At 51.4% G+C, this 27,800-nt stretch overlaps 1 protein-coding gene across 4 annotated transcripts in view; it reads left to right on the plus strand.

Annotated features, from left to right (window-relative positions):
- Window positions 1-27,800, plus strand: part of EDA (ectodysplasin A) — a 189,906-nt gene that overhangs the window by 133,198 nt on the left and 28,908 nt on the right. For all 4 annotated transcript variants that reach the window (XM_020976552.2, XM_020976553.2, XM_020976554.2 and 1 more), the window contains exon 2: window positions 9,115-9,220. In XM_020976552.2, coding sequence (XP_020832211.1) covers window positions 9,115-9,220 — 106 coding nt within the window. The remainder of the gene's footprint in view (window positions 1-9,114; window positions 9,221-27,800) is intronic.

Consider the following 27,800-nt stretch of genomic DNA (forward strand, 5'->3'; position numbering starts at 1 on the left):
TTTCTCCCCTCCAGGGCTTTTGCCCAAGCTGTGGCCCATGTCCGGAGTGTGCTCCTCTCCACCCTTCTCCGAGCTTCTCCCACACATAGCCTGCATTCTTGCCAACTGGATTCTCAGTCCCCAGTTTCTGCTCTCTGTCTTTACAATGCCAGCTCTCATGCCCCCCATCTTGGGCTGTCTGCCCTAGGCCGCCCTTCCCAGCTTTCTCATTGCATCTTTCAAAGGCCTTGCCTTCTCACCCCACTAGCTTGTCAGCTTCACATGTATCTGTCTTTGCAACCCCATTAAATATTGAATTGTTGAGTCAGGCAGGCAGAAGATAGGAAAAAGAGATAGACAAGATCCCCCCGGTTGATGCTCAACCCTCCCTCTTCCCCCCAAAACACCACCAGAAGTACTCGGGTACAGTCAAATCTATGATCCTATGTTAACGTCCCCCTGTCACCAAGGCAACCTGGGCTGGCTGCCTGACAACGGTGCTGTCCCCCCCCCCCACACACACACACATAGTCCTCATGGCAAGCGGGGCCCTTTTCTTACATCGCCTCGTATTTGCCCCTTGGATATGTGTCCAATGTGGGAGGCCAGGGTGGGGGGCATGCACTCTGCTTTATTCCAGGTCCTACCCACATGGGTGTACAAATGCGTGTGTGCTCATAAACACACACAGCAGAAATCAGATTTGTAGTCCTTTTTCTTTGTGATTCTGTTTTATTTTTCTCAAGCAAGAAGAAGGTTTTTTTGTTTGGGTTTTTTTTTTCTTGCTAGGCAATGGGGTTAAGTGATTTGCCCAGGGTCACACAGCTAGTAAATGTTAAGTGTCTGAGGCTGGATTTGAACGCAGGTCCTCCTGACTCCAGGGCCGGTGCTCTAACCACTGCACCACCCAGCTGCCCTGTAGTCCTTTCTTTCAAGTAGTTTTGAGTCTGCCTCGGCAGTGGACCTGGCAGAAGAGTCCAGGAAGAGCTTGGTCTAGAGCATGGGCCCCCAGCACCCCGTGCCAATGTCCTGGCTCCCTTGGCCTTTTTCCATATTTGGGCTGGTCTCCTTATTACACAGAGCTGCCTAGGGGCCCAAACTCAGTCACTGTTCTCAGCTCAGCACTTGGGATAAAAGAGTTTCAGATCTATGCCAGGGCCTAGGATACAGGTTTTCCTGAGCCCCCATCCCAACCTTGCTGTCCTCTTCGCAGCTCCTGGATTCCAGCTTGGCTCTTCTGGTGAGCAGCACAAGCTGATTCCCCGAGGGACTCTGTTACTGCAACTTTTCCCCTGCTCTGGACTGACCTCCCTGGCAGAGATTGTGGCTCCAGCCCTGTCCTGTCCACTAGCTGTGGCTACAGTGGCCAACACAGGCTCAGCTCAGCTCAGCTCAACTCTTGCCATCTTGTTTGACTAAGATAAACCACCAGCCCTGTGACCCCCATTAGTCTAATGTGCTCTCCTTCCCCATCCCCAACCACCAAGGAGGTGATGGCAGGGCAGTTCCTCTTCCCCTCCCTCTCTTCTCCCTGCTGCCAGCTAAGGTAGGAGCTTAGAAAAAACCAAGTCCGTATGTGGGTAGAGCTGAGGTGACTACAGCTAGAACCTGGCCCCGTGCATGGGGCTGCTTTGGGCTTGCCAGCCATCAAGGCCCCTGGAGAAAGTGGTCTGAAGAGCTAACCGGTTTCTTAGCTTGAGCCGGACGATGGTGGCAGCTTTGGCCCCAGCACGTTTGGTGGAATGGAGAAAGCATTCGGTTTGGCATGAGAGGACCTAGGTTTGAATTGTACCGTGTGTTATTTGCTATCCGGGTGACCCTGGACACGTGTGGTGGGTTTGGGATTCCAAGGAACAGGAAGACCCACCTTAAGCTAGCTAAAGGGTTTATTGAATAGCATCCATAGCAGATGGGCATGTTCATACAGAGAGGTCACAAGGAGACAGATGCTTTCTTGTGCCCAAGGAAATGAGGCTTCTGGCTCATCAGTTCTCCCACTGGATGGCCTATGGATCTTGGGCACAATGTGGTTCTAAATGGTGATAAACAAAGGGAGCCAGTCTTCTTCCAAACACACGTGGCTAGGCACAGGGGCTGTGCTCACAGATGCTCGGTGTTAGCTCTGGCTTCTGTCATCTGTAGGTTTCCCTTTCTCTTGGCCTCAGTTTCTTCATTTGTAATTTGAAAGGGCTGGAGCAGATATCCCCTTCCTGCTCCAAATCTTCTGATTCTATGACTTTTTTCCCACCAAGTCAGCTTCCTGCCTCTGTGGTTCCAAGGCCCCAGTCCCTGCTGGAGGACTTGGGAGGGTTCCTACCTGAGCTTTAGCAGCTATTCCGTGGTCCCCTTTGGGCAAAGACCACCAACTGAGGCATCGGGCAGTTCTGACAGCAGAGGGGCTTGGGAGTAGGATACTCAAGTGCACTTTAAGCCTGGAGCTAAGCAGCCCTGATGACCCAGTCCAAGGATGGCCTTGTAGCCCTCGTTCCACAGGGCCTTTAATGTTAAAAGTCAACTCCAGGCCCATCCAAGGGAAGCCTGGCACGCTCATATCCCGTACCTGAGGATCAAGAAGCATCCTGCCCTGAACTCAAAGTGGGCAGCTGTGTAGGCAGGGCCCAGTGCTAACTGAGCCCCTTGTCAAGGTCAAAGTGACTGGCAACAAGACTGAGTTTGATACAAGTCACTGCATCCCACACGGCCCCGAGGAAGGCACCAAGAAGGCCCCCATCGTGCAGGAGAGCTGGCTGAGCCACCACACTGGAAGCCTCATTCTTGGGCACATCCCCAGGAAGGAGCCCTTCTTGCCAGCAGAAATCTGGGCCAGTGTCCTCAGACACTCAGACTTTTCCCAGGCTTCATGTTGGTCCAGCAGGGAGGCATTCTGAGCCAAGCCCACACAGTCCTACGTGTTTGAGAGCATCGTCAGGTACCAGGAAACTGAGCCCTCTGGGCTCATAGCCTCTTCATCATGCCCCAGCTGGGGTGGCTGATACCATGTGACCTTCATGTGAACTGAGTCACTGGGTGGATCACCTCAGATTCCCAGCCTCATGCCCAGAACTCATCCAAGTAGATCCTGGCCACCACCTTTTGCTGAAGGCCAGGGCAGAGCTTCCTGGCCTCTGTGAGGTCTTTACTGTTCTCAGGAAATCAAAGAGCTCCTCATGTTGCAGCTGGGCTTACCCTACTGAATTTGATAGCATGGACCTGGATGATAGCAGAACAAACAGGAAGTCTTTACCACCAACCCGGGCAATGTTTATTTGACTTTTCCTCCAGGGGCCTTCAGGAGGAAGAAAAGGAAAGAGAAAAGAAAGAAAAAGAGGAAATTTGTATTATGTCAATGATTATTGGACTCTCACACCCACTTCTCTCTCTCTCCCTCTCTCTCCCTCTCCCTCTGTCTCTCATGGCCAGACCAAAGGAGTCAATATAGGCTCCCAACCACTGTAGACTCAGAAGCATGGTTCTCCTTGCCAGTGCTGTAGCTGTCCATGCTGACTTTGTCCTCTCAACTTCCTTAGTAGCCTAATACCAGGGCAGCTGTTTTGCTGCATCAGATTGCACATCTGCTGCCTGTCTAGGGCTGGGCCTCCAGTCTGCTGGTAGTGGGCATTCCTGTGCCCAGGAGACCTTCCATTTCTCTGACCTCTCTGAATACCTGGCAGGCCACAGGCCAGCTGCTTTTGGACAGCAGCCTTCATCCTCCGTCTGCTCACTCCTCAATTTCCACCTTGGGCTGAGATGACTCGGAAGAATTCTTGACCTTGGAGATGCCTGATTCTCAGTCCTGGGAGCAGAAGGCCTGTGACCCAGAGGTCCTGATGTGAATTCTTGTGCCCATAGGTGATTTCTCCCATCCATCACTAGTCCTGTGGCACAGAGGCGTGAGCTCTGTGCCAGCTTCTAGAGAGCGTTGAGGGACGGGGCCTTGGGTGACCGGGATGAAAGCAAAGGGCTTCGAGTGAAACAATGACTCTCTTGGCCGTGGCAAGCTCCCTCATTCACTGTGGACTTCCCAGTGTCTGCCAGCTCAGCACCTTCATGACAGTGCCTTCCTATGGGCCCTGCTGCTCTACCCAGCCCAAGTGGTGGCCGTTGCCAGCCCACAACCCAAGGGCCCTCAGAACTCAACCAGTGCAACCCTTTCATTTTACAGAGAAGGAAAGTGAGGCACAGAAAGCCCGTGGTCATGGAGGGTGTCAGCTGCAGAGCTGGCACACAAGTCCAGGTCTCAACTCCCAATGCAGGGAGCCTCCTCCTATGCCATGTGCCATAGCTTGGGCGATTGTGTGAGTGCCGCCATTCGGCCTCACCATCTCTAGGGTCTCAAGATTAGAGACTGGGCACCACAAGCCAAGGGAGCGCCCAGACTGGGTGCAGCTGTGCCAGCCTCGGCACCACTGCTCCTGGCTGCGGCAGGGAGTGACGCTGAGCTTCTGACCTCGCCCCCTTTCTGCTCACCGCTGGTCTCCTTGGGCAACGCTTGGGCAAATTAGGCAACCCCAAACTAGCCTGTGATCTTTTGCATGTCATGGTTTGTGGGTCCCTTAAGGATTCAGTCATCAGTGCTGGTCCGGAAACTCGCCAGCTGTGTGACTTTGGACTTGGAAGCCAACATCTCCCTGTGCAGCCTTTGACAGGTCACCTCCCCTCTCTGGGCTCTGGTTTCCTCATGTCTAAAATGAGGCTAACAGTCCTTCATCCCACCTACCTCACAGGATATTTGGGAGGGAAATGTTTTGTAGGCTTCAAAGCACCAGAGAAACAACAGCAGTAGCTAGTGCCATGACCTAAATGAGAAGGGGAGAGTAGTTACCAGCTTCCCGCCGTTGTCCACACCTTGATCTTGGATGGGCCTACTGAGTCCTGAGAACCGGAGGGGACTTGCTCACACAGGGCGGGGCAGTCAGTGTCTCCAGCAGCCCTTGGCCCTCGGTGCTCTTGTTGCCCAGCCACCTTCCTGTCTCCTCATTGGCTTCTGATGACCCGCCTTCCAGCCAGCACACTCTCTTCCTTGTCCTTCAGATGGTCCTGGCGGCATTCCCATCTTTGCTTGTCACCTGCTCCAGATTAAAGCCTCTCCTTGCACCTCCCCATGCTTCTTGGGACGTCCCACCTAACCCGCCTTGACATGGTTTGCACTGGTATTCATTGAAGGCTCCTCGAATTGGAATGTCTGGCCCCCTCATTGGGCCTTTGGCTCATCTTGCCAGTAGCTGTGCCACTGATGATGGCCGCATCCTCCTAATGACTCCACGCTCGCTGAGGGCGGGGCCCCTCCCTGTCTTGGACATCTCTATGGGTTCGCCCACAGCTTCACTGCCTCCCAGGTGTGCCAGCTGACTGATGTGATGGAATTAGCCACGGGATTTGGGGATGTTACTTCAGGCGGGGAGGTGTTGGGGGGGTCCTTTCTCAGTGGTTGCCAGCTGCTGTGTGCTTCAGTATGTACCTTAGGTGCTTGGGAAGCAGAAAGCTAGTTAGTCAAGGATATTAAAAGAGGGAGGAGGAGACACAAAGTTGCCTACCCTTGAAAATGTGGCCTTCTAAAGAGGTGAGGTGTGAGCCTCCCCAGGCCTGTAGGAGGCCCTCATGATACCATTTGTTGAAGGCTCCAGGGAAAGCACTTTCACTGAAATGTTTGGGAGTCCGAGATGAGCCTGGCTCTGGGACAGGAAGGACCCCCTCATTGACACATAGGGAAAAAATGAGGACGAATTTCTAAGCCTTTGTAATCTTCACTTGCCTAGTGGGTAAGATGGGAATAAGAGTCATCATGGACTCCACCTCACTGGCTGGCGGTGAGGGAAGAGTTATGGAGGGGACGGCATGCATGTATATGGTGGGGATAGGTGCGTGAATGAGTATATGTTTTGCGCATGCACATGTATGGGTGTTTGTGTGTGTTTGCATATGTTTGGGTGTGTTGTATGTACACATGAGTATGGGTATGTTGTGCGTGGATATGCATGTGTGTGTATGTGTGTGCATATATATGAGTGGGTGTTATGCACGTGTGTGTGTATGGGTATGTGGTGTGCAAGTGTGTGCATTGTGTATGTGTGTGTGTTGTATGTGTGTGTGCATTATGTGGGGGCATGTTGTGCGTGTATTGTGTGTGCATGTGTACGGGTATGTGGTGTGTGTACATTTGCACGTGTGTGTATGGGTATGTATTGTATGTGTGTGGGTGTATGGTGGGGGGGGTGGGGGGGTATATGTTATGTGAGTGGATGTGTGTGCCTGGGCTTGACAAAGAAGACCTGACAGGGGTTCCTTCCCCCGCCCCAGCCCAACAAGCCTCACTGGGGGTGCCCTTTGCCTTGCTAGGCCAAAGCCTCCTCCCTGACTCCCAGCCTGGGGTATTTCTTGGCTTTGACCACCATCTGTCTGTCACATCCTGGGTCTGCTGCCTTTCTGCAATGCAGCCAGGTGATGGGCTGGGCTTAGCAACCGCAGACAGGAGCAGGACCCAGGCATGATCCCTCAGGCTCTGAGCTAGCTGCTTCCCTGCCTCACCCTGGGGCCTCTTAGGAATGCAGCCTCGGTTTACTCACCTGTAAACTGGCCACCAGCCTCCCAGGTACTTGGAGCAGCGCAAAGGGATGTGGGAGTGGGAGGTGCTGAGGCAGGCCTTGCCCTATGTCTAGCAGTGTGGATGAGCTCACCGCCAGGGCAGCTTGATGCTGCCGGCTGGCTTCTAGTTTCCAGTGAGAACCCTGCAACAGGCCGCGTATGCCCTGATGTTTCGCCGTTGGAAACAAGGGCGTAATCAGTGAACAAAGTGTAAAGAATTTGATTGTTTCCCCCTGAGCCAGATCCCTGGCTCTGGCCAACATTCCTGCTGCCTCCTTCCTCATGTAAGGGGGAGCTGCAGCCTGGGAATTAGGCCTCCTGCTTGGTTCCCACCCTCTAACCTGCCCCTGGAGGCCCAGCTGGACACAGGGTGGGTGGGCGGGCGGGCAGCTGGGCCTTGTCCTTCTCACTGGCCCAACAGCACTGATAGCTTTCCCTTCTGCTGGCCCTCCTGCACACCCTCTAATGGGATAGGCAGCTGTGAGTCCTGTGAAGAGGGGGGGAACTTCCTCTGGGAGGTCAAGCTGGCCTTTTTCTTCTTCCCCCTGGTTTTGTAGGGAATACACAAGGCCCATCCAGAGTACCTTCACATACAGGCAGTCCAGGCCTTGGAAATAGCAGAGGATGAATGATCCCAGCTGGGAGTAGCCCAGGGAGCCAGTACCCTCCCTTCTCCTTCTGAGGGCCCCTCCTAGAGCTCTCTCTAGCTCACCAGCAGGCCCAGGAAATCAGTTGTTGCAGGAAAACGTACATTGTCCTACCTCCCCCTGGTCCCACATGGCATACGTGTGCACACGTGCACGCATACACGCACACTCTTACTCACACACACATCCACTTACTCCCATTCCCACCCAGGAGCCCCTGATGGGAGAACTGTGTATCACCCCTCCCTGTAGCCAGAGGCCTCAGGAGGAATAGGAAAGCACCTTGTGCTTGGAGAGAGGCCTGTGCTCTCAGGGAAGTAGATTCCTTAGCCTGAGGGCCACCCCCCCTCATCTGCTCTCCCCCCCTGCCCCAACAGCCCTAACAGGTGGATAGAAATCCAGTCTCCAAGCTGGAAGAGGCCTTCTCCAGCCTCTGGCCTGTCTCACTTTGGGACACCTCGGGCTGGGGCCCACTCTTGCCTCTCTGCTGTTATAGAAGCATGGAGGTCCCCATGAGCCAGCCCTTTCTCCTCTCAAAGGGCCAGGCCCTTTGAGCTCAAACCCAGCCATCCTGTTTATGATCCTAGAGGCAGAGTGCCCAACACAGAATGGTTACTTACGTGTCCGTTGCCTGGTTCTGTGTAACATTGGGTCTGTCTGCTCGGCCACTGTGAGCCCCAGTTTCCTCTCCTGGAACACGTGGCTAATAATCCTTGTCATCCCTTGGCCCAGAGTGACTGTAGAGAATAATGTGGCTCCACTCTGCCAGCCTGGGCACTTGGACTCCGTTTCTGACTCTCTGGCGCCTCAGCTGGGCCTCGTCTATTTCACGGGAATGCATTCAGTATCCTGAGCAGCTCTAGCACCCGGGCCAAAGAGCCCCCTTTGGTCCATAGGCTGAGGAATCCCTGAGGGCCCGAAGCAAGCCTGGGGAGCGCGGTGGCTGTTTCCCAGTTTTCTTGCATCCTCCCCTTGCTTGAGCTGCTAACCCAAGATCCAGGAGGGCTGGGGCCATTCATTGTTCTGAACTGACCTGCCATCTGGGGCATTTGGAGAGAGCACGAGGCTCAAGCACGTTTCATTAGCACGCAGAGCACAGAGGTGCCTGGGAGTCACCTGGGAGGAAGCTGCGCATGAGGAGCTGGGAAGATGAGACATGTGCACACAGACATGGGCATTCACCACCCACAGGAAGCCTTGTTGTTAGTCTAAGTCACAAGGCAGACAGGAGGCCAGAGGGGGACTGGGGAGGCACTCGGGCTGTGCAGAAGTGCTGAGGCAGAGGGGGAGGGGAAGGGCATGGGGGGCAGGGAGGAGCCCACCTGGAGCGAGGCTTTGTCCCATCACCGCAGACCGGGGCAGGAGGAGTTTGGACTTCAAATGCACTTCATGTAAAACTGACAAAATGTCTCATGGGTGCAAGGCTTTGTGCCAGGCTCTAGAAATGCCAAAACAGAAGCAGCGCTTGCCTTCAAGGAGCTTACTGGGACTTGCTATTTAACTGTTCACTGAGGGACCACCAGAGGTGTTAGAGGAAGGAAATTGGGGCAGCACTGACCAAGAAGCAGATGTTTTCCTGTTTTCCTGGGGGTGAGGAGCAGGGGAGTGAGACATTCCGCTGAAGCAAAGCCCTACTGCAAACACAGTGGGGGGAGGGGTAATGACGGAGGCCCGAGGAGGGCTTCTGTTGGGTTACGATCTGTGGCAGTGAAGAGAAGGGGATGGCAGGTCTAGAAAATGGGATGGTGGCTTGCCAGGTGACTGGATCCCAGGTGACTCCATGGTTTCTAGCCTTGAACACTGAGGAAAGGGAAGCAGGAATGAGGGAGCCATGTCACTCACTATGCCATCGTGTCTTGGCCAGCGCTGTTTCAAGCTCACTCTTGTGTCCTCTGTCCCTTTGCAGTTGGCCCTGCTGAATTTCTTCTTTCCTGAAGAAAAGCTCCCTAATGAAGAAGAAAGTAGACATGCTCAGCGCAGCAAGAGGAGCAAAAGCAGTGAAGGAGCAGATGGTAAGCACCACCCCCCTCCCGCCAGCGTGCCCCAGTGGGATTGTTCGCATCCACTTGGGGTGTCCTGAGTGTCCTCAGGCTTCCTTTGCCAAGGCTAGGCTTGTCCCTGGCAACTGGCTGCCATGGGGGCATCTGTGCTCACCACTTGTTTGGGCCACAACCATACTGGGGACCCTGACACGTCACCCAAGGCCACTTGGGACACAGGAGACTGAGCTTTCCAGCATGAGTCACTTGGTCTGAAGTCTATATGTGAGTGGGCTGCAGGAATGTAATCATATAATTAATCATGTCTGTTTGCACAGTAATTACTCACTGACCCAAGACTGCTCCATGACACCTGGAGGCGGCCACGGGTTGGCCAATGTTAATGGTGAGCAGGTGGTTTGGCCCTGCTGGTTCCTTGGTGGCAGCTAATTAAGTGACCAGTGGGCTGCAACTGTCCCACAAGGGCACGTGCAGAGGCCTGTGCTGCCTTGGCAGAGCTGGCACAATGACGTGCCAGCCCCTGGATGGCAGTCAGCTGGAGGGAAGACGCTTATACTTAGCCCTTAGCTCTGGCTACTTCAGTCATCATCTGTCAGGTGATAGGCAGCTCTACCAGTTGGCACACCCGTTAGCAGAAGGGCCCTGCTCAGAGGCTGCTGCAAAGGCAGTGTCTCAGGGTGATGTCGGCCATTTGTCTGCACCTACGGCTCTACTAGGCAACATGACTATCTCAAGTCAAAAAACGAGGGAGATGAGGAGACTGAGATGAAGGAGGGCATGAGCTGCAGAGGAGAGGCCAGGGTTCTGTGGGTAGGGACCAAGAGTGCAGAACTGGCCCAAGTGTCCAGAGGCACTTAGGATGAGGGCCTGGGTGCACCTTTGAATGATGGTCAGGTGACATTTCTAAAGCAGGGGCGGGTGAGGATTGGCTGGGAACAGCCAGACAGTGGCAGTGTTCAACCCTCAAATGGTACATGCACTAAGGGGGGAGTCCCAAGACTTGGGCTCTAGCCTCATCTCTCACCTAATCATTTCTCTCAGTTTCCTGTAAAAAGAGTGGGTTGGACTCTGTGCCCTCAAAGGTCCCTTTGAATGATGGCGTTCTGTGGGTCGTTTTCCAGCCCTCCCCCTCATCTGATGAGGGTCAGAATGATAATCACGATGATAAGAATCACAGCTGACATCTCTCTAGCACTTTGGAGTTGGCCAAGTGCTTTCCTCCATCCTCTTGTCTGATTTGGGCATAGCTCGCGAGGCAGGGCGTATGGCAGTGGCGCCAGAGCTGGGAAGCCACAGCATAGAGAATTCCGCCTGCCTCAGTCGATCCGACTGAGGCAGGCGAAGGTGAAGCTATGCCGAGAGAGAAGCCGTATCGCTGCTGAGTTCTTTGAGATGGTGGCACGAGTGCTTGGCTCTCCAGTATGCAGGTCCAGAGCTGTGTACCTTAGTCGCCTGTGTCTAAGAATAATCCCTTTACTATTAGCAGATAAAAACATGAAACAGACTCCAGGAAAAGCCACCCCCACCAAGCCCAAGGTGCATCCAGCTGCAGGAGGCGAGGAGTGGAGGCACTCCTCCCCGCCTCGTCCAGCTCTCTTCAGTTGGGCCCACTGGCCATTCGTGGCCACTTCCCCTCTTTGGGGGCACCCGACTGTCTCTTGGACATGTTCACCTTAGGAGAGCCATCTGTTTCCATCAGTTTTGAATCTCTGATCATTAAAGTAAAATACAGAAACCTCATTTCAAGAAAGGGTCTGGATTGCTTAAACTCTGAAACTCCAAGACAGTTGAGGAAGCTTATCATCGTTAAGCACCTTCTGTGTGCCAGGCCCTTGTGCCAGGTGCTGGGAGTGAGCTCTCCTGTTGGATCAGAGGAAAGGGCACATGCAGATTAAAAAGTGAGGTGGGGGCGTCACACAGGATGGGAGGCTAGCTAGCCTTTGAAGGAAGCTAGGAATTTACAGAAGATATGGAGTCTAGCCGTGCTGTGTGGCTGCTACAAAGGGACAGAGATGGGAAATGGAATAATGTATGTGAGGACCAATAAAAGGGTCAGTGAAACTGACAGAATGGGGAGTCACGTGTAGTGAGGCTGGGCCTGAAGGCCTTTAAATTCCTAACAAAAGAATGTGAGTTTGATTCTGAAGCTTCTTGAACTAGGGAGCGCCATGGTCGGAAAAAGTGATGGGGACCCCTGAGCTGGAGAGATGGCTGTGTAAGTGAGAGATGTTGGGAAGACGGAAGGGGCAAGATTTAGTGACTGATTTGAGCCGTGGGGTAAGCAAGGAGATGACAGCAAGGTTGCAGGCCTGGGTGACGAGAAGGCTGCTGGTCCCCTCCATTCTGAGAGGGAAGCCAAGAAGGGTGGAAGGCTTGGGGAGGAAGAGGATGGCTTCTCCTTTCATTGTGTCAGATTCCAGTTGGAAGTGGCCAATGGGCTGTTTTTGCCTTGGGCCTGGAGGTTAGGGCTGTAAAGAGGAATCTGGAAATCATCTGCATCAAGATGATCCCCAAATCCACGGGCATTTGAGACCTTCAGGAAAGCTTCCCTGAGGAAGCTCAGCCACCCTCATCATTCCTTCACTTGAGAATTCCCTTTGTTCAGAGAGAATTGGGATTATGGGCTCTCTGCTTGTCCACTTTCCTCATATCCCTTGCTCCCAGAATGCCCCTGTGTGACCTTGGGCTCACCCACTAGGTCCTCAAGGCCTGGGTTCTGGTCTTGTTCTTTAGGATCCCCAGAACACTTGGTGGGGCTGGTGACCTCACGTTTGCTAAATGCAGCAATGAATCGATCCCTAACAAGGCAGGCAGGGATTGGACCGGATGACCTCAGACAGGTACTGAGAGGCAGTGGGATCTGGGGGCCTGGAGGCAACAATGACCCTAAGAAGACAGCACATTGTGAACCAGAAAGCCCACGTTATCTGAACTCAGCTTGGTTTAATGGTGAGTGCAAGTGGTCTCTACCTTGGTGCCTTTGAGTCCTCGGTCCTGAGCACAGGGCCTTGCATGTAGATGACAAGTATTTGTTGAACTGGAAGAAAATTCCATGAGTCACATGCAACTCGTGCCAGAAGAGTTCCAAGGAGCCGTCTTTTACTGGGGAAGAGGCAGAAGCTGGGCAGTGGGAGGGAGTCCAAAGAGCTGAGCTGTGATTGCGTGCCGGTCACTTGTTAGCCATGGATGTCACTCACTCTGGGAGTCTCAGTTTCTCCCTTGGGATGGGATGATTAGACTACGTAGTTTCTGCAGTACTGCGTAGCCCTGACATTCTCCTCTCTTGATCCCTCCTCTCCCCTATCATAGCTACGATTGCAGCCAGCCAAGCCTTAGCCCTTGGATCACTCCCTCCACTCATGTACCATTCTGACTGGCTCCACTGAAGATTTCTGTTACCCAATCTCACCCGGGTCCTCACTGCAGCCAAGAAATCCTTCTTCATCAGGTCTCTCCCCTACTCTCCACAGAGGTTCTTCCAAACCTTTTCATCCCTCCTCAAACCTCCCATAACTCGTCTTTCCTCCTTTCTCTCAGCCAAGAACCTTGCTTTGTGTTTTACAGAAGATAGGGAGGCCGTTTGCCATGAGCTGCCTCTTCTTCCCTCTTCCCCAACTCCTGTCACTCAGGTGCCTCCTGTCACCATCTCCTCCCTCACTCCCTGTCTCATGTTACTTCTTGCCAAGGCTATCCCCATTCCACCCCACTTCCTCCGACAGATCAGCCCCTCTGTCATCCCTGCTGTCTTGCTCATCTTCAATCTCTCCCTGTCTCCTGGCTCCTTCCTGATTGCTGACAAACATCCTGAAAAAAGCCCTCCCTTGACCCTTCCGTTCCCCATTCACTGTTGCCCTCTATCTCTTCTGCCCTTTGTAGCTAAGGTGCCCCAACTTCCTCTTCTCACTCTCTTCTTAACCACTTACAGTCCATCTGCCGACCTCATCATTCCACTGAAACTGCTCTCTTCAAAGAGATCTCTGAGGTGCCAAACCCAGTGGGCTGCTTCTCACTCCTCATTCTCCTGGGCTCCTCTGTGGCCTCCTAGGCCACACTGGGAGTCACTCTTTCCTCCTTGATCCTCTCCTCTCTAGATTTTTGGGACACCATTCTCTTCGGGTTCCTCTGACTGCTCCTTCTCAGTCTCCTTTGCATCCTGGATCCTCCCCCGATCACCTCCTCCAACGGTAGGTGTGGCCCTCAGGGCTCTGTCCTAGGCCTCTTCCCTTCTCCCTCTAGACTGCTTCACTTGGCCATCTCCTCAGCTCCCATGGATCTTATTACCGTCTCTATGCTGAGGATTCTCACATCTACCCATCCTGCCCCCAGGCTCTCTGCTGACCTCCAGTCTCCCATCTCCAACTGCCTCTCAGACATCTTTTCCCCAAACCCTCTCCCCCCTCCTACCTTCCCTATTTCTGTAGAGGGCAACATCATCCTTCTAGGCCCTCACTCTCTCACTCCCCCATCCCCAATATGGTGCCAAGGCCTGTCAATGTCACCTTTCCAACATCTGTTTGCTCTGTTTGCCATTCAAAGCCCTTCGTAGCCTAGCCCCCAACCTCTCATCTTTCCAGTCTTCTTATAGCCTATTGTTCAGTGCAGTACACTGGCCTCCTGGCTGTTCCATAAACAACAAAGTCTGTTGACTTTAGGCATTTTCTCAGCCAATCCCTCATGCCTGGTAGGCTCTCCCTCCTCCACTCTGACTACTGACTACCCTGGCTTCCTTTAAGTCCCAACAAAAATCCCCCCGTTCTACAGGAAGCCTTCCCCAACCCCTCTTAATTCTAGTGTTTCCCCTCTGTTAATTATCTCCTGTTCTAGACATAGTTTGCTTTGTATATATTTGTTTGCATATTGTCTCTCCCACTGGATCGTAAGCTCTTTGTTGAGGGCAGGAACTGTCTTTTTGTCTCTTTTGAATCCCCAGCACTTAGCACAGTGCCTGGCACATAGTAGGTGCTCAATAAATGTTGACTGATTCCATGCAGCCTCCCATCAAAAAGAAATTCCCTTTTCCTTCCCCCCTTTCTATCCATCCTCCTCAGATGAAGAAAGAGCAGAGACAGTGATATAGGTTTGGGCTCCCTTCCTGCTCAAGGCTCTGCGATTCTCAGTCCAACTTAGTTTGAGGGTTTCAGCATTGTGGACATCTCTCCTACCAATGCAGATTTTTATTGTTCCGTCATTTTTCAGTTGTCTTCAACTCTGTATGAGTCACAACAAAATGCAGCTAGTCCTTATCTCACTTGTCTCTTGAGGAACCCTGTATGTGAGTGGTTGAAGATTGGAAGAAGAGTAGGACAAGGCTGTATGTTGTCACTTTATTTATTTAACTTATGTCCAGAGTACAATATGCAAAATGCCAGGCTAGACGAATCAAAAGCCAGAATTAAGGCTTCTGGGAGAAGTATAAACAAGCTCAGATATGCAGATGATACCAACTCCAGTTGCAGAAAGTGAAGAAGAATTAAGAAGCCTCTTGATGAGGGTGAAAGAGGAGAGTGTAGGGGGCAACTAGGTGGCGCAGTGGATAGAGCACCAGCCCTGAAGTCAGGAGGACCTGAGTTCAAATCTGGCCTCAGACCAAATACTTGACACTTACTAGCTGTGTGACCCTGAGCAAGTCACTTAGCCCCAAATGCCTAAAAAAAAAAAAAAAGGAGAGTGTAAAAGCTGGTTTGAAGCTTAACATAAAACAAAAAATTAAGATCATAGCGACTGGTCCCATCACTTCCTCGCAAATAGAAGGAGAAGAAATGGAAGCAGTGTCAAATTTTATATTCTTGGGTTCAAAGATCACTGCAGATGGTGATGGGAGCCAGGAAACTAAAAGACGCTTGCTCCTTGGAAGGAAAGCCATGGCAAATCTGGACAGCAGACCAAAAAGCAGAGACATCACCTTGCTGACAAAGGTCTGTAGAGTCAAAGCTGTGGCCTTCCCAGTGGCAATGTAGGCTGGGAGAGCTGGACTCTAAGGAAAGCCGAGTGCCACAGAATCAACGCTTTTGAATTGTGGAATTGTGGGGCTGGAGAAGACTTCTGAGAGTCCCTGGGACAGCAAGGAGGTCAAATCAGTCAGTGCTTCAAGAAATCAATTCAGGCTAAGGGCAAATACTGAAGCCGAAGCTTAACTCCTTTGGCCACATAATGAGAAGATGGGACTCATTGGGAAAGACCTGATGGTGGGCAAGACTGAAGGCAAAAGGAGAAGGGGACGGCAGAGATGGACAGAGAGTGTCATGGAAGCAATGAGCACAAGCGTGGACAGACTTTAGGAGCCAGTGGAGGACCGAAGGGCCTGGCATGCTGGGGTCCAGGGGTCACCAAGAGCTGGACTTGTCTGAACATCTGAGTAACAATAACAGCTCAGTGCCTGAGCTTTGGCTGTACTGGCAGAGCCTTTGGAAGGTGGTGGGCATGCCTAGAGCACGAAACAACATCAGAAGAAGACTCAAGCTAAGGAAGGTGGTGGTGAGTGCAAAGTACCCAGACTAGAGCCAAAAACCACCAGAAAGGCTCAGCCAGCCTCCTCAGGCCTGTGTTCCTGTGGACCTTGGGAGCTGGCCCCTCTGTACTGTGGAAGCAGTTGGCCAGCAGTCACAGAAGCCAGAACATGAAGCTCAAGGTTAGAAATGTGATAGCATGCTTCATTTGCAGATGCGTCTTTGCCAGAAGCTCTCTTTGGAATGGATGCCACTGTAATTACAGAAACTTGGTCCATACTATTGATAAGGTCAAAGGGTGAATTGCATGGAACCATTTGCCAGTGTGCATTTTGCATTCAGTGGAATGCTCTTAAGAAATAGCTGGATGATTTTTTTTTTTGCTTTTTGGTGAGGCAATTGGGGTTAAGTGACTTGCCCAGGGTCACACAGCTAGTAAGTGTCAAGTATCTGAGGTTGGATTTGAACTCAGGTCCTCCTGACTCCAAGGCCAGAGCTCTATCCTCTGTGCCACCTAGCTGCCCCTTGGATGAGTTTCTTATATGAGGTTCTAGATCCCAGTAGCCGTACCAGATGAGTGATTTCCTGTGAAGGAATCCTTTACTGTCTTTCCTGTGGGGAATTAGGTGACTGGAACAGAGCTGCACCTCAGCCCAGAGAGCTTTGGATCTCTATTTCACCTCCTACAACTATCCAGACAGTCCCTAGCCTGCCTCTCCCTCAGTCTGCCTGGGGTAATGCCATGTACATGCCACTTTCTCGATGCTGTCTCCTAGGGGCCTCAGAGTCCAAGCTGTACCTACTGTGCCTATGCCAGCCCTGGCAAGGGCTCACCTACTTTCCACTGGAAGGCCTCCAGGGATGGACAACTCATCCCTCCGCCCCTCCTCCCCTAGTAGCCCATTCCAGTTTAGGACAGAAACCACAAATCCACCTCTCTGAAGCATGCACCTCTGAGATCAAGTCTAGTCTTTCTTTCAAGTATTTGAAGGTAATGATCATGCCCTCCCTTCAGCCTTACTCATCTCCAAACTGAGCTACCTAGTTCCTTCCACAAATCCTCAGGACCCATCCCCATAATGATTGTTCTCATCTGGGTGCTCTCTACCTTCTAGTTTATCAATGCTGATAAACTCCTTAAGCTGTGGGTCTAACGAGGGTAAAGGGCAGAGGGCAGTGGGGCTGTTGCCTTCCTGCTCACAGACATTCTGCCTCTCTTAATGTAGCCACACTGCTGACACCCAGATCTTCCTTCACATCAACTGTTGTCTAGTCACAGAGACATCATCGAGTGTGGTGTTTCTCTCTCTCTCTCTCTCTCTCTCTCTCTCTCTCTCTCTCTCTCTCTCTCTCTCTCTCTCTCTCTCTCTCTCTCTCTCTCTCTCTCTCTTTTGGGGGGTGTTGTGGTACAGGGAAGAACCAAAGAGCAGGAATTTACTTTTATCCATTTTAAATGTCCTCATCTTAGCTTCAGCCTCTCATTCTAGTTTCTTGAGATCTCTTTGAATCTGAGTCTCATCCCTTGTATTAGAAGATTTGATAAGCATGCTACTTCCCTTTCATTTGAGTCACTGACAAAAAAAATCTAGAGCCAAGCAAGGTCCAGAGCAAAACCCTTTGGTATTCTACTGGAAACTTTGCTCCACATTGGCACCACTTCATTAGTCATGACTTGTTGAGTGAAGTCATTCAGCCAGCTCTATCTCCACCTAATGGTCTTATTGTCTAGCTCACATCTCTCCGTTGTATCCTCAAGGATAGAAGCCTCATCAAATGCCTTCGGCAGTCCAAGGAGCCTGGGTGTTTGCCCTTCCTCTTATCTACCCACCTCATAACCCCCTCAAAAGGTATGGGGGGAAGAAATAAGGTTGGCATCATGCAATGGGAAATTATGGAAGGGACCTGAAATACCATCATGTTTGTAATGTGCCTCTACTTCCTGCTTCCTCACTGGGTAATCTGGGGCAGTGCACTTACTTCTCTAGGTCTCAGTTTCCTCATTTGAAATGGGAGCATAGAGGTTGGCCTAGACTGTGATGCTATGTCGTGCAGGTTCATAATGCCCCCTAGACTTGGGCCAGGAAATCAGTCAAACTCACAGCCACCTTCTTCCTCTCCCATTCTTGGATCTTAAGTCAGAGATCACTGACTTAAGGGCAGCATGGCAGAGCAGAGAGTGCTGGAAGGCTGAGGCTCATCCTCCTGCATACTCCCTGTGTGACCTTGGTTGGGTCACTGAAGGTCTTGGAGCCTTACCATTTCCAAAGGAGGTGAGGAGAAGGCCAGACAAGATGGCGCCATAGGAAGAGGCCTTGTATTCAGCCCAGCCCAGCTCTTCCCTCCATTTCTCCAACAATGATCTAAGAAGATAGCATGCTTATCAGATCTGCAAATGATACATCACTGGGCCTAAAAGTGAATGTGAAACTGAAGAAGCGAGCTCCCATGAGCAGTAGATATAAAAACACACAAGTTGGAAAAACTTCAGAACTCTGCTCAATGCAATGATTGCCTGTGATTCTAGAGAACTGAAGATTTCGAACACTGCCCCCTCCTGCCAGGTGACCAATCAAGCTGGCAGTGACTCGAGTGCTTTGCATTGTGCTGGCCTGCATATTTTGGTGCAGGATTGTTTTGGGGGAAAGAGAGAGGCTAGAAGCTTGTTTATTGAAAAAATTCAGTGAAAATAGCGGGCATAATAATGTGCTGCTCTGCTTCTCTCAAAAGGCAGCTGGTAGTTGCTAGGATCAAGGGCGTGGATATTTATGACCAGCTTTTGTAAACTGCCCATGGTAACGACTCACATGTGTGCACTGCTGTGCTGAGCTGGGTCGGTGGTCACTGTCCTGCCAGGGGTAGGAGCGGGCTTCTCTGTGGCTCCCAATTGCTTAGCTTTTCTGCTCTAGGCAGAGGCTGTTTCCTCTTCAGCCCTGCTGTTAAGGTCTGCCACCAACAGGTAGCTAAGTGGGCCTTTGCTTATGGTCACATGATCCAATTGGCCCAACGTTGCACATGCTTGAGATGGAGACAGCAGCCACCTTTTTCTGTTTTCTATGAATGAATCAACGAATAAATGAAAAGCTTTTTACTGTATTTGGAGCATTGTACTGAGTCCTAGAGGTACGTCTGCCCCCCAGGAGCCCACATTTTGATAGAAGTGACAGTACATATGGGGGAGTGGGAGCCAAGAAGGGAGTTTGGGACTGGGAAGTCACAAAGATGGCGAGTGGAACGGGAGAGGGTCAAGGGACATCTGCTTTCCCGAGGTAAACAAGCGGGGCTTTGGAACTTGGAGCAGCAGCGAGGTCAAGAGGCCCAGCTGAGCCCAGTGACTTAGTGCTTCCCAGGCATGACCGAAGAGCAGCTGAAGAAAATACTCAAAAGAACCTCTCACTGAAGAGATTTGTACAGATGGTTCTTTACCTTGCTCATCAATGCTTAGAATTCTCGTCCTCTGACTCTGTATCAAAGGAAGCAACCCCTGGGTCCTTTTGTCTCCCCATTGCTACCACTGGGCCCATGCCTGCCCCCTGGATCATCAGTGTTGCTGGAAGCTAGTCTCCAATCTGAAGTCTCTGCCACAGCCCAGGGCTATTCTGGCTTCCAGTGTGGGCCAGGGCCAATGCCTTGTCCTCATTTAACCACAGGAGGAAGGGCCCATGGTAGGAGGGAAGGACAGACACTGAGCTCCATACCAGCACCCCCTCCAAGCTGTGGCGACATGGTGTAATGGGAAGCGTGCTGTGCTTGAAGTCAGAAGAGCCTCAAGTTCCAATCCTGCCTCTCATACCTACTAGCTATGTGTTTCTGGGCAAGTCTCTCAGCCTCTGTATTCCCCCTGCCTCTGGCTGTTCTCCTTCCCCCCCCCGCCCCCGCTATAGCCTGCCCCCAGAGTTGTGCATGATGGAAGCTCATGTCTTCCCAGACGGCTGTGGCTACAGCAGTGACTCGGGCTCCTTTTGGAACTATACAGATGTTTCCGAAGCCCCTGATGAATCAGGGTGCTCATGACAACTAAAAGGTGAAAAAAAGCAAGTGCCCCCAGCCCAGTGAAACGTCCAAACTGAAGCTTCACAACAACTAGGTCTTCAAACATTTTCCACTTTACTCCACCATTGACGAAAGCTGATCATCTCCAACTTTTCCAGAAGATCGTAAAGCTGAAAGCCAACCACTGGGCAGGATGGAAGAGCTCCTCTGCTCCAGGCCTGTTTAAAGCTCCACTTCAGCGGGAGCCTTCCCTTCCACCTCTGACCTCACAGAGCTCTCTGCTTGAGAACTCCTCAGCAATTGCCATGGGATATTGGGTATTCTAGGTCTATGTGTTCATGTCATTTCCTCTCACTGGTCTGGAGCCTACCTGAGGACAAGGATTTTATCTCTCCCAGAACCTAGGACAGCACTCTAGGCACCTGGAAGCGGTGTTCTGCCTACACTTGCTCTGCTGCTTTAATCGTCCCGTTTGGCCAATGGTCCTCTTTAGTCCTCCCTGGACACCGAGTGGCAGTGATGGTAGGGAATGGCAGGGATCAGTTGATGGCAAGGGTAACGTGTAGAGAGGAGAAGGCAATAAGCATTTATAGAACACCTACTTTGTGCCAGGCACCGGGTTATGTGCCCTTTTTTTTTTTTTACAAATATGATCGCATTTGATCCTCACAACAACCCTACAAGGTATGTGCTATTATTGTTCCCATTTTACAGATGAGGAAGCTGAAGCAAATAGAGGTTAAGTGACTTGCCTAGGGTCACACAGCTACTAAGTATCTGAGGCCATATTGGAACTCAGGTCTTCCTGACTCCAGGCCCACCTGGCACTTTATCCACTGTACCACACAAGCTGTGTATAAGGAGTATTCCTGGTTCCATGTTGCTAGCCCATGTAGTATAATGGTGCCAGGCCTAGATTGCAAAGGTGCTTGGTAAAAATGGCCTGTGGGGATGGGAAGAAAGTTAGGGTACTCCAGGACAATGAAGCCGAACAAGCCAAGCAAGGGTGACTAGTAAACAGAGTTGGCAATGGTGCCCTCCGCCTGGAAGCTCAACAGTAAAGTGGATTCCAGCCAGCCTGTTGTGTAAAGGCCAACTTGAAAACCCTTGGTGTTTGAAGGGGGCCACCTCTTGCCCGGACTCTAGACATGGTCCCTATGCCAACACTGTTTGCTTTGCTTTGTGCTGGTGTTTAAGGAGCCTTACGGAGGACTGGAAATGAACATTTGAGTGGGGCAGCATGGCCAGACTTGGAAGTCTCCATCCTGCTGCTGCCCACTGTGTCTACCACATACCACTTGTGCGCCTGTCTTAGTTGTGTCCCAGGTTCAGTCACCTACTGGCATCGTCCATCCAACTGCCCTGAACCCTCAACACCTTCTCATCCCTGGCATTGCACCCCCAGCTCCATTGGGTCCAATTCTAAACCACTGTTACTCCCGTGTCCTCGTTCCAGCCCAAATCTGGATTGCTTGTAGCACTCCCCCTCACTCCTGGCTCATGATTTTCCTCCTCACTTCTTCTGTCGTCATCATCCTGGGGATGACAGTATTCACGTCGACCCGTCTTATCACGTGACCATGCGGCTCTTTGACTTCCTTTGCCAGCTTACTCTCGTCAGCCACAGATCAATAAGGCCATACTTCATACCTTACTCTCTTGAATTTTACCATTGCTGAGACCACCTCCTTGGCGTCCCTCCCTCAGTTCTTTCCCTTTGCCACCTGACTCCAGGCTTGCATGCACTCCATGGTCCAGACAAACTGGTCTTTATGCCGTTCCCCACATCTCCATGCCTTTGCACTGGCTACTTATGCCCTCTCCCCATGCCCTCTCCTCCACTCTTGCCTCACTCGCCTCTTAAAATCCCCAGGTTCTTCCAAAGCTCAGGCAAAAGCCACCTCCTCCATGAGGTCTTTCCTGCCTCCCAGCTATTGGTGCCTCGCTCATATATTTGTATTGGCTTGTGTGTCCGTTTTGGTTTGTTTCCTTGGAGTGTATGGTCTCTGCTCCCCCTGGTTCTCTGCCAGCCTCTTTGACCGACTGTTCCCTGCTTCCTCCTCCTCTTCCCATCCCCTTCACATGCACAGTCCCCAAGGTTCAGGCCTTGGCAGCTCATTCATTCCCATGACTTCACTGACCCCGCTATGCCGATGACCTCACGCTCATGTCTCAGACTCACATCTCCAGCTGCCGACAGGCCAGAGACACCTGCCTCTTCCCCCAGTGTGTCTAAACCCAAGTTCAGTATCTCTTTCTCCAGAAACCAATTCCTCATTGTGCTTTTTCTTTTTCTGTCTATGGCCCCGCCATTCAGCATCTCTCCTGTGCATGTAACCTTGGTGTTATCTTTTCCTCTGACCTCTCCTTCACTCGCCTCTCATATCCAATAAGGTACCAAATCTTCTCTGTTCCGTAGCTGCGGTCTTTTTCATTCAGTATCTAGTAGCCCCTGCCTAATAGCCCAGCTTGGGCCTGACATGCATATGCTAGCCAACATCCTTCTTCTTGTCAAGGCTCCCCACCCCCTCACAATCAAATACTTCCTCACTGCCAAGAGCATCAAAACTGTTCTTTTTTTTCTTGTCATGCACGGTACATGAGTCACCTACCCAATGAACCTTAATCCAAATTCTTCCCTCACTTTCCTTGACTATGCTAATAATCCCCTTGCAGCATAGCCCAGACTAGCCCCACTTCCCATCTGGGGCACCCCTCCTTGTGCAGATCCTTCAGGAGCCTCCATCTTCCCATCCACCCTTCCTGTCACTCCTACAGCAGCCCTTGATGGCTCACTATTGCCCAGGTGGTAAAGCTCTGACTCCTCTGCCAAGCTTTCAAGGCCTACTGCAACCTTGTTCTCCTCGACCTTTCTGATATGAACTCATATGACTTTCCTCCATGAACTTACCACTCCAGCCAGACTGAGCTCATTTCAGCCCCTAAACACACATGCCTCCGTGCCTCTGGATATGGATTGAGCACCTACTCAGTGCTACATACTGTACTTGCCACTGGGGATCCTCTTGAGAGGAGCTTGGATCTGATCTACATCATTCCCTGTATCTAGGGAGGGAAGATTGCCTTGCTCCTTCTCTTTGCCATCTTTTAACCCCTGACTCAGCTGTGGCATTTTCTCCTAGGAAGCCTCTCTGACCTTCTCCCCCACCCCCCCCCACAAAAAAGCCTGGCTCTGAGAAAGAGTAGGGAAAAATATCATTAGTGATTGTAGGATGATTCAGTCAAAGAATTTGTTTGAAAGGCAGATTGCAAAGGATAGAGAAGTGAGTGGGAGGTGAGGAAATGGAGGCAGTATACTGAGAGGGCCTTTTCTAGGTATTTGGCTTAGGAAGGGAGGAGAGATAAAGGACAACAGCTCGAGGGGATGACTGGGCAAAGCCAGGCTTTTTTAAGGGCTGGAGACCTGGGAATGTCTGCAGGCATCAGGAAAGGAGCCAGTGAGTGAGGAGATATTAGAGAGGAAAGGCTTGAGGGGGCAAAGTCGCCAAGTCTCCACTCTCAATATTCCCATTCCCTTTGTGCAATAATCATGCGGCGTGGCATCATTTTTTTTAACAAGCATTTACTAAGCACCTACTATGTGCCCGGCACTGTGCTAAGCACTTACTCAAATTATTTCATTTTATCCTTACAATAACCCTGTAAGGTAGGTGGCTGCCATGATCCCCATTTTACAGATAAGAAAACTGAGGCAGCAGTTAAGTGACTTGCCCAGGGTCACACAGCTGGATTTGAATTCGGGCCTTCCTGACTCCAGCTCCCACCAGTTCCCTGCCTCCAGGTGGGTCTGACCAGGTCCAAATGCAGCAGGATTTTCACCTCTCTTGTTCTGAACTCGATGCTAAGATCACATTGGCTCTGTCTTGTCCCTTGGCTCACACTAAGCCCCAACCTCCTATCTATTTTCACATGTGCTATGGGCTGACTATGTTCCCCACATCTCGTATGTAGTAAATTCTGGTGGAACATCTCAAATCTTGTGGTAGCAAAAGTTTCCTTACCTGGGAATTCCCCATACCACCAGAATGGCTAGGTGGTGCAATGCCTGGAGTCCTGAAGACCTGAATTCAAATCCGCTCTGAGACACAGAGTAGCTGTGTGACCTTGGGTAAGTCACTTCATCTCTGCCTGCCTCAGTTTCCCGGGCTGTAAAATAGGGATCATTAATAGCACCTTCCTTGCAGGGCTGTTGGGAGGATCAAATGAGATCATAATGGAAAGCACTTAGCACAGTGCCTGGCACACAGTAGGCGCCCAATCACTGCTTGTTTCCTGCCTTCCTTCCATTGAAATCACAGGTTCGCCCTAGCTCTGTCCCTCTGTAAATCAGTCTTAGCCCACTCTGCCTCCACCCCCAGTGGCTCGGCTCTTTCTGTGATCAGGAGTCAGAGAACAGAGGCTTCCTGCGGTCAGGTCCCTAAGGATATAGCAGGGACTTTGTGCCTCAGCTCCTTGTCCCTGGTGGTTTGGCCCACCCACTGCCCCTTGGCATCTGCCCCTTGTAGCCTTTGTTTTCATAGCCTGGTCTTTGGTCTCCACCCCAACAATGGCTTGGGATTTCCCATTTTCTCTTCTGTAGAACAGTGATGAGGACCTTTAATGGCAGCGACAAGGAGTCAATGGGGTCAAAGGGAACCAGCAGCCTGAAGCAGCCGGTCAAGGAAGGCGTGGAGCTTGAGAACTGAGCTGCAGTCCTAGGCCCACCCATGTCAGCTGGAGGAGCTACCCATTGGGATGGTTCCCATTTGCTTCTCTTGCTGCCTGCCCGCCCGAAGGACAAGCAGTGGCGGCCAAATACCAGCAGGGCATAGAGATGTTCAGGCAGTGAATGTGAGTTTGAGGTGTGGGGGATTTCGTCACCCCCTCTCCCGAGGCAGATCTGCAGCTTGGCTGTCACCTCCAGCCAGTCTGTGCCCCAGGGGGGCTTGAACTGAGTCTCACTGACTCTAAGGCCTGCTCTCTGTCTGTCATGCCAGTCATCCCTGCCATCCTCTGAAGAGGAAGAGCGTAGTTTGGTAGCTCTGCCATGGCCAGACAGGATGACTCCTTCCTGAGCAGCGCCAAGGACGGGTGCTCGTCAGGGGCCTGTTTTCACATGGAGGTATGCTGAACAGACTCAATGTGCTGATTTTTAAACTTTTGTCTAACCCGAAACCTAATTATTTTCAGAGCTCATGTGTTAGATGCACCCCCCCATTTCCCCGGTGAAGTATAATCATTGGTTAGAATGGAGGAAGGAGGAAGAGGAAGCTAAGTCCCATGAGCTATGGATACAATAAATGGGTGGGGAAAAAAGTGTGCTAGGAAGTGGGAAGAGCATTGGACTTCGAGTCAAGAGAACTGGGATTTGCCAGTTATTAGCTATTATCAGCCATGGCTAAGTTACGTGACCACTCTGTGCCTCAGTGCCCTCATCTGTCTCAAATCTCAAAGCACCAGATGAATATGGGTTCTTAGCATCCTTCCCGCTGGATGGTAGAACTTGGCATTTATGCCACTGGAGAGAGATTTCTTCCAAACTCCTGTCTCATCGTTTCTGTTTATCTCAGTGGGATGGTTTGTGTTAAGAACTAACAAAGTAAAACAGAAGGGTCACTTGGCACTTCAAGTTGTTAGCTTTAAATCACGGCATTGACCCAGTAAACGACAAGGTGCTTGAATTCCATGATGACTGCAGTCAAGCAAGACCGAAAGGCCAGATTTGTAGTCGGAGGCACAGCCGCTCAGTAACTGGGTGACCTTAGCCAAGTCCTTTCCCCTCTCTAGGCCTCAGTTTCCTCCTCTGTAAAATGAGAAGATTGGACTCATTGACCTCTAAGATTCCCCCCACCCCCCAGCTCCAGGTCTATGATCCTATGACCTAACGCTTCAGGGATTTCAACAGATGGAGCAGAGAGGGCCCTGTCTCATCTCCGGCCTCCTGGCTGTGGGCCTAGAATGCGTCGAGGGCCAGCAGTGGGCAGGAGGGAGGTCTGGCTTCCATCTCCCCAAGTAAATGAGTGTGGGAACATTGTTCACGGACAGTTTTGCTGTGGCCCAATGTGTTTGCTGCACTCCAGACACAACTCTAACGCTTTGCTGGAGCTGTGAGCTCCTGGCGAGGGAAGGGGAGAGCCACTGCCCCCCTGGAGGTCGCACCCCACTCCTTTAAATGTTTTGTCAAGACGCAGACTTGACGCCATCTAGGTACAAAGAACTAGAAGGATGGCGGGCTCTGGTGTAGTGATTTCAAGTCAGAAATCCCATATAACCTTGAGCAGATTGCTTCCCCCTTCTGAGCCTCAGTTTCCCAATGTTTCAAGTTGGGGGTGGGATGGGGTTGGGGCTAGCCAATCTCTAAATTCCCTTGAAGTTTGCCTTTCCAGCACATCAGGTAGTCTGACCCTAGCAGCTTAGAAAGAAGGTGCAGATTGAAATCAGCCGCGAGAGAAGGAATGGAGCAGGCAGCAACATTTCCTGACCCGCCCAGCACTAAAGGCAGGACAGGTCACTGCCCTCCACCCCCATACCCCACCTCCTCTCCCACTCAGGCGGCTCCTTGGCAGTGAGCCCTAGAGGCTCGATGCCTCCTCTGCATCCTGCCTTCTCCTCGCTTGGACCTCGCGAATACCGGGGCTGGGAAACTCCAATATTCTCAGTAAAACCAGGGCAATATTAGGGTTGGAGGGATGGCAGCAGTGAGCAGCTAGGGGTCATGACAATGACAGCAATCCACCTTCCAGGGCTTTTTCTCCACAACCGTGTGAAATAGGCAGGGTAAGGTCAAAATGCCCATTTTGCAGAGGAGGAGACTGAAACTTAGAGGAGGGGAAGTGACTTTCCCAAGGTCACACAAGATTGTATCCTCCTCGTGACGAGGCCAAGACTCTCTCTTAGGTAGCCAAAGGGCTCTCCAATCCTCTTGTTTGGGGAGAAGGAAGAGATGGACGGAAGATTTCAAATAAGAGAGTCCCAATTCTTATAAATTGAAGACTCCACCCTGAATCCCCGCTGCTCTAATTTCAGCCTAGTCCTTATTTTGACAGGGCCACAGACAACAATTGTTCACTGCCCCAACATTACCAGTTCTCCCAGCACAAATCAGTTGAAGGTCACCTTTGCTTGGTGCTAGGTGCTATATACCGACAGCTAGATGTCTCAGTGGATAGAGCACCAGGCCTTCAAATCCAGCCTTAGATACTTCCTAGCTGTGTGACCCTGGGCAAGTCACTTCACCTCTGTTTGCCTTCATCCACTGGAGAAGGAAATGGCAAAGCACTCCAGTATCTTTGCCAAGAAAACCCCAGGGGCCATATTGGCATGCTGTGCTCCACGGGGTCACAAAGGGTCAGACATGACTGAATGACAGGGCACTATACAGCCTGGCATCAGGTTTGGAAAGTGACTCACCAAATGGAATTGATGAAACCGCTGAGCAATGAAGGGAGGAACTCTCCTATTTTGGGACCCCAAACCAAATTGTAACCACAGACCAACTGATCGCCAGTAAAAGGTGCTAAGCCGGAAGTGAGGAAATGAGCAGCTGTTATCCAGCCAGAAGCTGGGCCCTGATATGCTCAGAATGACGAGTCCAGAAACGCTGAGCCGCCCTCCCCCCCAGGATCCCCAGCTTCTTGCAATCTTTCTTTTTCATAGCTTCCCTGCCTAGGGGAACTTAAATGTAAAGTTGGTGGATGAATTTCAGGAATAATTAAAGCAAAGATTGCAAGATGTATCCTCCTTGTTGGCAAAGACAACATCTTGCTGGTGCTCAGCACTCTTCCCCAGGCCTTGGTGTCCCCCAAGGCTCTATTCTCAGCACTCCTCTCTCCTCTCTCCATTGGTGATCGTATCTGCTGTCATGGGTTCAGTTCTCGCCTCTATGCTGTTGATCCCTCCATCTATGTGTGCCCAGCCTTAATCTCTCTCCTGTGCTCCAGTCTGCAATCATCAGCTTCCTACTGGACGATTGGAACTGGATATCCCAAAGGCATCTCAGACTCAACGTATCCAAGACAAAGCCCATCGTCTTCCCCCTTAAAGATGCCCCTCCCTCCCAGGGACCACAGTCCCCCCAGGTTTATTAACTTGGCATCAGCCCTGACTCTTCTGTCTCCATTGTTTCTACGTCCAGTCAGTCACCAGGTAACTTGTCA

This window comes from Phascolarctos cinereus, unplaced genomic scaffold (genome assembly GCF_003287225.1).
Source record: "Phascolarctos cinereus isolate Bilbo 61053 unplaced genomic scaffold, phaCin_HiC Scaffold_8;HRSCAF=390, whole genome shotgun sequence".
NCBI classification, from domain to species: domain Eukaryota; kingdom Metazoa; phylum Chordata; class Mammalia; order Diprotodontia; family Phascolarctidae; genus Phascolarctos; species Phascolarctos cinereus.